The sequence below is a fragment of the Miscanthus floridulus genome, chromosome 15, assembly GCF_019320115.1.
Source record: "Miscanthus floridulus cultivar M001 chromosome 15, ASM1932011v1, whole genome shotgun sequence".
In the NCBI taxonomy this organism is placed as follows: domain Eukaryota; kingdom Viridiplantae; phylum Streptophyta; class Magnoliopsida; order Poales; family Poaceae; genus Miscanthus; species Miscanthus floridulus.
This window is the reverse complement of record NC_089594.1, coordinates 24,543,427-24,553,149: the sequence shown is the minus strand read 5'-3', so window position 1 is coordinate 24,553,149 and position 9,723 is coordinate 24,543,427. Positions and strand designations below refer to the sequence as shown.

The window sequence follows — 9,723 nt, the reverse complement described above, 5'->3', positions numbered from 1 at the left end:
ATTGGCCAATGCCGCAACATGGCCCCAATGAAGCCCTACATGCTCGTCGGAAGGCGCCATGACACGGCCCGACGAAATGCGACAACACACTTGTCGGACGACGCCACAGCACAGCCCGACGAAATGCGACGACAAGCTTGTCGGTCAGCGCCACGGCATGGCCCCGACGAAACGCCACAACTCCCTGACTGGTCAACAGCCTCCTCAACATGGCTCCAAGGGAACCCCACGACTTACTGTTGGCCAACGCCATGATCTGGCGCCAACATAAGTCTCTATATCATCCCTTGGAGTCGGCACAACGTCACCAAGGTATTTATTTATTTATTTATTTATTTTCTTTATTATTCTTTGCTTTTTCTCGTTTTTTTTTGCTTTGCTTTCTTGCTGCCTCTTGGTTCTATTTTGTTTGTCTTGTTACTTCCCATTTGCTACTTCACCTGTGTAAAAATAAAATAATAATAATAATAATAAAAAAGAAGGAGCACCCACGATGGGGTACCCTTTTATAAGTAGTGCGGTTGTCATGCCGAGCACAACACAATGTTTCTCAGAGACGTTGACAATGTCAAGCAACCAAGACATGGGCGGCCTCATGTGAGCGACTTGGTCATTGTTGTATGCGCATGCCAATGGCCAACAACAACGGCGCCAGGGCGTATCGCCGCGGAACAAGACTTGCCAATCGGCCAAGCAACGGTGAAAATCACGCTAGAGCCAGGGGGCGCTGCGGAACAAGACTTGCCAATCGGCCAAGCTATGGTGAAAATCACACTGGAGCTGGGGCGCACGCGCACGACTACGCTCGTGCCACCTCTTGTATGCTTATCTATTAATTACTATAAGCTGAGTTCCATGAGACTCTGTTCAAAGAGTCTCACAACATGTACTCGGATGTATCATGTGTACTGTTCTGAAGTGATAAAAAAATTGGCAAGATGCCATGTTCAGTATGTAGATGCATGTCTTGTGCGAGAAGTGTGTAAACTTATACGCACACGCAAATAATCCAGCATCGCTAAAGTCGTGAACCGTGGTAAGCTGCTGCCTACTTGGCTTGATAGCCTAACCATGGCATCGTCAAGGGGAAGAAAGTTAACGCCCTGTGTGTTGCGATGTGTGTCCACACATGAACAACTTCATGGACCATGATACAGGTGCCGTGCTTTATCAAGTAACGCGATGAGTGTCGGTGGTTGAGCCCGAGCGATGAACATATAGTTGATGGGCAAGCCTTGCGCGTCCATGAGCGCGGCAAAGTTGCTTTCGCTCGCAGTGGAAATTACCAAAGTACGCGACGTCTACGTGCGAGCGTGAGAACATAGTGCGGATTGCGCGCGATCGATGCTAAGTTGTCGCCACGCGGAAGGACGAGCTATACCTTCGTGTGTCTAAACTGGCAATCTTGAGCCTGGTTTAGGGCAGCAAGTATACGTATGTTGGCTCACCTGATGAATGAAAAGACACGCATGTGCACGTGTCTTGTATGCACGTACGATTGATCAGGCATCATCGATTGGGCAGCATACGAGCGTTGAGAAAGACAGAGATAATAATAAACTCAATGTCGCCGCATGATGCCGATGTACTTGTGCGCGCGTGTGAGGGCCATGACACATCTGCTGCAACACTGGCGGCGGTAACGACGAGATTACCTCCGGTGGGTCGACGCTACCCGCAATAGCGTCAACAGCGGCGAAATTAGGTATATACTATACCGTCAGCGAGCATAACAAACACAAACGAAGGCCTACGTACGTGGTCTAAGTCGGGCTATCATCGCATACCGGCCAGGAATAATAAAGAGCAATGAACATGAGCCTTGTGCTAGCTGGGTGAATATAATCAGTTCACTCGATATATTGTATATATAATATATGATATAAAGGAAGGTGCATGTGTCAGGCCATGCCCTATTTAACTAAAGTTCATGCAATATAAAATTCTAAATTAAAAAAAGGGACTCGAACATTGGAGTCCATGCAAAAGAGTGATAATACGAAATAATAATCTCCTATATGGAGCTGCTACGGATGCGGCCTAACTAGGGAGAAGCTTCAATCCATCTCAGGCAGGGAGTACGCCATGATAGCCTTGATGCTCAGGGCCACAGGGTCCTCTAGTCGGCGGAGGCTCTCCAGCCTAGACTCCATGGTATGTTGGCACTCCTCCAACTGCTCAAGTCTGGTCGTGTGTAACTTGACGTCTAGCTCACACTGCTCCCTGTACTTCCTGTCTTTGGCCAATGAGTTGAGGGACTCCTTCTCGAGCGCTTGAGCCGCCTGCAGAGTTGCTTTAAGGTCGTTGACCTTCCCGCGTGCGGCTTGCCACTTTGCCTTGGAAGCCGCCTCTTTGGTTCGAGCGCCATTGCCATCCTCGGTCCCACGCTCCACTACGGCTGTGCTCTTGGAATGAGCAACGCCTAGTTCATCAAGGTGTCGGCGACCTGCCTCCGCGGAAGAGTTGGTGTCGGTTGGGAAAGGCGTCTTGCCCTCAAGACCCTCTTTTAGCTTCCTCAAATGGGTCATGAGCTGCTCCAAGTCATCGGGTTGTGGCTCTTCATATACGGTGGCCCAATAAACCAGCGCTTGGTTGATGTTGCGAAGGACCTTGTGCCGGTCAAAGGGGACCTCTTCCAACAGCTTTCGGAGGTCCATCAAAGTCGCACGTACATCATGCGGGTCTTCAGTGAGGTCAAGACCAAAAGAGGTGTCGTCGTCTAGGAAACCGTAGGCTTCAATAAGCATGCCCAGCGTGCGATTGATTTCGCTGGCTCGAGCTACTAGCTGAAGATGCGCGGCATCCTCCTTTTTCATAACCACCAGCTTAGAGAGAGGTACCTGATCCTCCATCTCTTCATCAGCTGCGAAAAAAAAGAAAGAAAGGAATAATCAGTAGATAAATCTCATGTACTTGGGTGCTATGCGATATATAAAGGAGGCAAGCTTGATTACCTTCTGTAGCCCCACCATTGGCCAAAAGAGCGAGGCCATTCTCTGGCTCAGCTACCGTGGCACCTTGGGCTGGCGTTGGTTGAATGCTGTCTTGTAAGATCAGTGCGGGGTTGGCGGCTGATAGTCCCTGTACTAGATCTGACGCAGGGGACGGTGTAACGGCTTGGGGCTGTTCTGTATTCGCAGGCTCGCCATCTACAACCTCGGCAAGGGGAGGAAGATCCTATACGTAGTCCGTCAAAAAGCTAAGTGTCTCTTCAAACGAGACACCCTCCCATGGAGGGGTACCGCTCAGGTCTTCGCACGGGAAGGACTTGACAAAATTATTAAAAAGAGATTACTATGATGTCAAAGGAAGTACGTGAGGAGCTTGATGAAGCATGCTTACGCTATCATCGCCCAAACCAACAAGGAGAGTTGTGTCATCAAAGTCAATCTCCAGCAGGTCGTTGATGGTGTCGATCGCCGGGGGCAAACTGGCTTTGCCCTATAAAAGAAATAATGATATGTATCGGAAACTCAGGATATTTGCATTAAAAAAAAACAAAAAAAAACTAAACAATGGACTCACCTGTGCGGCCGCAGAAAGCTGTATGGGTTTAGCCGGCGTGCAGGGAGTTGGGAGTTGACCTGTGTTGGCAGGAAAACCAACGACTATGACAGCGCGATCTGGCATGTCAGAGGGTGGTTTACCCTCAACGATCTTGTCATGCTGACAGTGGCTTCTTCTCTGGACTGGGTTGCTTGGGCGACTTCTCAAGCACGCCGCCGACGACCGCCGTTGAGTGCGTCCTCCTTGCCTGAAGCCACTTTGGACGAGGACTGGTCCCGTTGCCCGTTCGTGGTTCATCGGTGCGGTCACCCGCATTCTTGCGCAACCTTCTCTTGGGGTGCTTGGCAGACTCTGAATCGGAGTCGCTATCGCTGAGAACCATCTGGCGGCGAGGCCTATTCTCACGATACTCGATCATGTATTGTTCGGTTGTGTCGCCACTACAGCGCCGTCGAGATTCGTTCTTGCGCGAAACATTTTGGCCATCGCGGTTGGAGTGATTCTTTGAGTCACCCTTGCGTGGTGGCAGCAAAAGGTCTTTATTGTCACAGCCTTCACGGGGTTGGCGTTCAGCACCAGGTCTTGCATGCTCCTTGCGTTGAAGTTCCTGGTTGCCACGGTCGTCGCGAGTCTCGACACCATCACGACGCGAGGTGTTTTGGCCAGCAGTATCACCGCGTGGCTGCGACATGTTTTGATCTGGACGCTCGCGACGAGTCTTGGGCTCCTCCTTGCGGGGTGGATTCTTATCATGCTCATCACCTCTTGCTCGCTGGGAGCGACGTTGACAGCTAGACCAATCTTTTACGCGGTCGTCGTCATTGCGGCCCATCTGTATAAAAGACTAGCAACTTGTCGTGAACTCAGAGAAAGAAGCTAACAAAGAAAAGAAAGCAAGTTAGACAATGCAGGTATCACCTTCAGGGATGTGGGTAGCCGGTGATCGCTTGCCTTTGCCTTCGTACTGAGATGGAAGCTAATTTCCTTGGACGGCGCCGGGCAGAGGGCGACGAGAAAATAAGATCGTGGATTATGGAAAGGGGTGCTGCAGCACGTCAATATATATAGTAGCCCTGGGGATATGCTTTCGTGATCCGGACTCTAAGATTCATGAGTCCCTGGTAGATACGGTGGCAAATCTGTTGCGCCCAGACATATCTCCATCCAGTTCTTCACCAAGCCGAGTCCGGACTTGCTACATGCCCGTCCAAACTCGACTTGGTGGGGGGCATTTGTTCGATGGATTTTTGTCAAAGTAAAATCCATATGTACACTTTTATTTGTGTGTACCACCGAGCATATAAAAAAAGGGAAAATACATACATATACATATATATGCTTGTGTCACGTGCATTCAGGCAAGGAAGCTAATAACCACCGTGTGAGCTTCTGCGTGCTACAGGTCCATGCATGTAGTGTAGGTATGCTCGCGACAGGCAATGGGAGAGAGCTAAACAGGTGCAGTCATGATACGTATGTGCGCTTGTATATATACGTCCGGAATCGGCCGTAGAGCTCGTATATATGCCAGTCTATACCATGTATTTTCCGCATAATTGTACACCAGCCGGGCCGATGCGACGCGGCGCTACTCGGTGCGAGGTCCAGAATATTCTAGAACGTTCGGGGATATACAGCCAGCAGATCCGTGTACTGATCGCCGCTAGCGTACATGCACGTTTATCAGCCGCAAGCCTCTCTGGACCAAATATACGTACGTATAGTAGGCTCTATAGTCAGCTGGGCCCATGCCTCAGTGACTGCATGTGAGAAGCTAATCCATATCAAGTGCTGGCCCACTGTTCAGCCAAGAAAGGAGATGTTTGTTTGGTATACGGAATAGAAGTGTCCAGGTTCTCGCCAGGATATAAATCTCCAAATATCTCGCTTGGTGGCAACCAACAAAGGCGGCGCATGCATGCAGCCCAACAGGCTCGGTATTACCCTAGCTGTTGCCTATATAAAGAGCCCCCAGGACTCTATGAAAGGAAAAAATCAGACCTCACCTCCACGCCGTCAGGCTGTTCTTGGCAACAAGAGCTAGAAGCACATCGCCATCCACCACTCCAACGTTCAGCCCCAGACCAGCAGCTAGCCAGCGGCCAGACGTCGTCTTCCGTCGTGAGTTCATGAAGCCGAGAAGGCGAAAGCCACCAGTAGAAAGAGATGGCATACACGTTCTTCTCCATGGGTAAGAAACTAATCTAGTCAATCTATTTATTAGTTACTGTTTCTTTTGCAATCTTGTATGGATATGAGCACATCAGTCCTATGTCATGATTTGGGCCAAGAAGAGAGCGACGTGGCGGTCTGATGATCGAGACGACGCTGGACTTCGCGTCATGGGAATACGGAGCGCCGACGGCCGGCTTTGGTCCGCTGGCGTCGAACACGCCCGAGTGAAGGCCGAACGCTACCACGACATGAACTTGAAGATGCAAGTTCTTTACCTACACACAAGCAACACCAAGATGCAAGCAAGGCAAGGCTACGTGCATGTGGGCGTGTACAGGGCCATGCATGGATGCATCTACACATACATGCTCCAGATGTGCTGAAGCCAGGAGGCCACGCCGGCCTCCACAAGAACGCAGCGCCGCGATGCAGCTCTCCATCCACTACTTCAACAACTCCAAGTGAACAAGTTCCACGGCGTACCACGACGACGCGGCCGAGGAAGTCTGATCCGATCCGATCTACACCAACCATGCAAGTGCGATCAGGATGACACCACGTGCTGTTCGACACTGACAAGGCGGACTACACGGCCGGGCATGGCTGATGTTCCAGCCATGTTGTACCGGCTCATGGACCGACGAGGCCCTTACGCCGACGCCACCCACATCTACACCAACATTCTGCATGGAGAAGTGAAGCGAAGATTGAAGACGACGACCACAGCAGCAGAATTGGAGGTACTCTGTGATTCAACTCACAGGGGTAATTAACTGGGAGCCTTCCGAGGCCCCAGGAACCATGGAGACCACATCGCCCAAGTTAGATAGCCATCAGCAGGCCATGGCGCGCATTCTTTTCTTAGGAATTTGTACTTGTTACTCGTGATGATTAATAAGATACTATGTTCCTGTCTTTTATTTTTGTGTACTATTGTACACTAGCACGCCCGCACACTTCCCACACGAGAAGCCGCTGTAGGCGGATTTTCTGGTGTCCAAACAAAGTGAGGTTCTAAGCTGCTGCTCGTGGCCACGTGGCCCCCAAAAATGAAATTGCACCAGTTACCCTAAAAAATACCATCCACTTACCCAGCTCCATATCCCCCCTACCAAACGTAACTGTTCTCGCCCATGCATCCTTATTCCGCGAGTTGTGAACAGATACCAACTAGGAGACGAAGGCGATTAGGGTTTGACCCAACATAACGGAAGACTTTGAACAGTAGATCCACTAGTTTGGGAAGGGATCCTTATATTCCTAATATGATCGAATGCATTTCAGCCAACAAAAGGGTTGATGGGCAGAGCAAAACTCCTATATGCCAAGGTCATTTTTCTCATCGCATTTGGCAGAACTCTTAAATTTTAGCTTAGGATAGTTGCTAGCTTAATATTGTGAGAACATTTATGTTTGCACAGTACAATTATATTATAAAGTATGGCTCCACATTCTCGTTCATGAAAGTGAGGTTCTAAGCTGCTTCTCGTGGCCACGTGGCCCCCAAAAATGAAATTGCACCGGTTACCCTAAAAAAATACCATCCACTTACCCAGCTCCATATCCCCCCTACCAAACGTAACTGTTCTCGCCCATGCATCCTTATTCCGCGAGTTGTGAACAGATACCAACTAGGAGACGAAGGCGATTAGGGTTTGACCCTACATAACGGAAGACTTTGAACAGTAGATCCACTAGTTTGGGAAGGGATCCTTATATTCCTAATATGATCGAATGCATTTCAGCCAACAAAAGGGTTGATGGGCAGAGCAAAACTCCTATATGCCAAGGTCATTTTTCTCATCGCATTTGGCAGAACTCTTAAATTTTAGCTTAGGATAGTTGCTATGCAAAATGGCCTCTTTCTGTTGTCCATCTTTTCTCTAAACGTAATTAAAAAGTAAATATATACGCTGCATTGTCACTGATGTATACCAGTGCACATGCCCTTTAGCCTAACCCATCGGGCCGGTGCCGCCCGTGAAAAGAAGGCAACTCCAACTCAGGCCACACGCCCTTGCATACGTATGAGTTTGCCTACTTGACTGCAACAACACTCAAGGAATAAACAAAGACGCATGGCTCTATATATCTTTGGCCCAAGTCTTGTCCAAATGTGCTAAAAGGGGCGAGGAATCGTCCGGGTGGCGCATGCATCTCTAGTTCTCTAGCAGTGGTTGCTACTAGGGGTTGGTTTGCTGCTGGTCATCTGATATTTCTAATGATTTTCAGAAGAGAAGAAACAATTTTGCTGCTATATCGGCCTGAGTGAAAATCTTCTCTCCCACATCTGATTTTTTTGCCTTTTCTTTTCTTTCTCTTTTTTCTTGTATAAACACCATGCATGGAGGGGAATATAACTAAGATTCAAATGGATATCTTCTTTCCCACACTCCAATTTAGTTATTGTCAACTTATACTGGATTTACAGCAAATTGTACTAGAGTTACAATGATTATTTCATAGCAATATATAATATCTAGGTAGAATTGGTGTAACTAATAATGATTCGAGTGAAAATTGTTCTCTCACACACCCCAATTTTAGTTAGTGTGAACTTATGCTGGATTTACACTCGATTTGCACTAGAGTTACGGTAATTATTTTGATGTAATTTCTAGATAGAATTGACGTATCTAAAAATTCGAGTGTGGAGAAGGGATATTCCACCTGACACGTTTAATCTGAGTGTGGAACTCCTCTAAAACATCTGAATTTTTCTTATTACATACTCATGAAATTCAGGCGTAGCATGAAATTCAGGTGCACGAGGAAAGTTTTATCCGGGTACGGAGTATAGACAATCCTAACAGAAATAAAGGCCACATTTTGTGGATATCTATATGTTTATATTTGAACAGAACGAGCATGTATGCACAACGGATGAGCATGTTTCTGCACCACTGGCATTCCTTGATACATGTGAGTAGAATATTCGAAACCCTGATCATTAGCTTGGTATTAGTTCCCCGGCATCCCAAGCTCCAAATCACCAATACATATAGGGCCCAAACGGCACAATGAACTGAAAACACGCACGAACTAGCGCTCCTCCCTCCTCCCTTCATCGACCACCGACATCAAGGGCATCAAGCAGCGAGAGGCGGCACGCGGCAGCAAGCTCCCCCTCTCCGGCCGGCTCCTGTGTCCAGTCCACGATGCCCCAAGGCGGGAGCGCGCAAGGGCGGTGCTGCGGAGGATTCTGTGCGCTCCTCGTCACCGCCGGCCTCGTCGTGCTCATCTACTGGGCCATCTTCCAGCCCCACCACATCCGGGCCACCGTCGACTCCGCCGTCCTCTCCAACCTCACTGTCTCCAACGCCTCCTCAGCCGCGGCGGCGGCGGTCTCCTACGACCTCACCGTCAGCCTCCGGCTCTACAACCCCAGCGTCCGCGTCAACATCTACTACGACGCCATCGACGCCGCGCTCCGCTTCCGCGACGCCGTCGTTGGCCCGGCCGCCAACGACACCTCCCCGTCCGTGTTCTACCAGCGCAGGAAGACCAGCGAGGTCGTGAAGATGGAGTTCGACTACTGGAGGCCGGGCGGCGGCGGCGGCGGCGTCACTGTCGGCAGCGACGTCGCCCGGGAGCTGGTGAAGGAGACCAGGAGCGGGGGGCCGGTGAGCTTGGAGCTGGACGTGCACGTGCGCGTGAGGTACGTGTTCAGGATGTTCAAGCTGCGCCAGAAGCCGAGGATACGGTGCTCGCTCAGCATTCCGGTCAAGACGGAGGGCCGGCACCGTGGCTTCGGTGGCGCTGTTGCCTCCGGCGACCGGTGCAGTGTCAAATACTGACGGTGATGATTATACCAAGTTGTCTTCCATTCGATTCATGTAAAAGTTTGTTATTAATTGTTGGGTTATTGGTACAAACAACTGTACGTACGACGGTTGAACCTTTATTCTGCTGTATGTACGTTATATGTTATACCATTGGATTACTACCTCCATTTCCGTTTTATAAGTCGTGGGCTTGAATGACACGGTCTCCTAAGGGTTTGTTTGGAAGCCCTGTAATCAGTCCAAAACACCTGTAAAT

The 9,723-nt window shown here is 49.5% G+C and overlaps 1 protein-coding gene across 1 annotated transcript; it reads left to right on the top strand.

The window, feature by feature from the left end:
- Nucleotides 1-8,728: 8,728 nt before the first annotated feature.
- LOC136506666 (NDR1/HIN1-like protein 10) lies at nucleotides 8,729-9,479 on the top strand. Its single transcript, XM_066501559.1, has one exon. It carries the CDS (start codon nucleotides 8,841-8,843, stop codon nucleotides 9,477-9,479), a length of 639 nt encoding a protein of 212 aa, XP_066357656.1. The 5' UTR covers nucleotides 8,729-8,840.
- The last annotated feature ends 244 nt before the right edge of the window (nucleotides 9,480-9,723 follow it).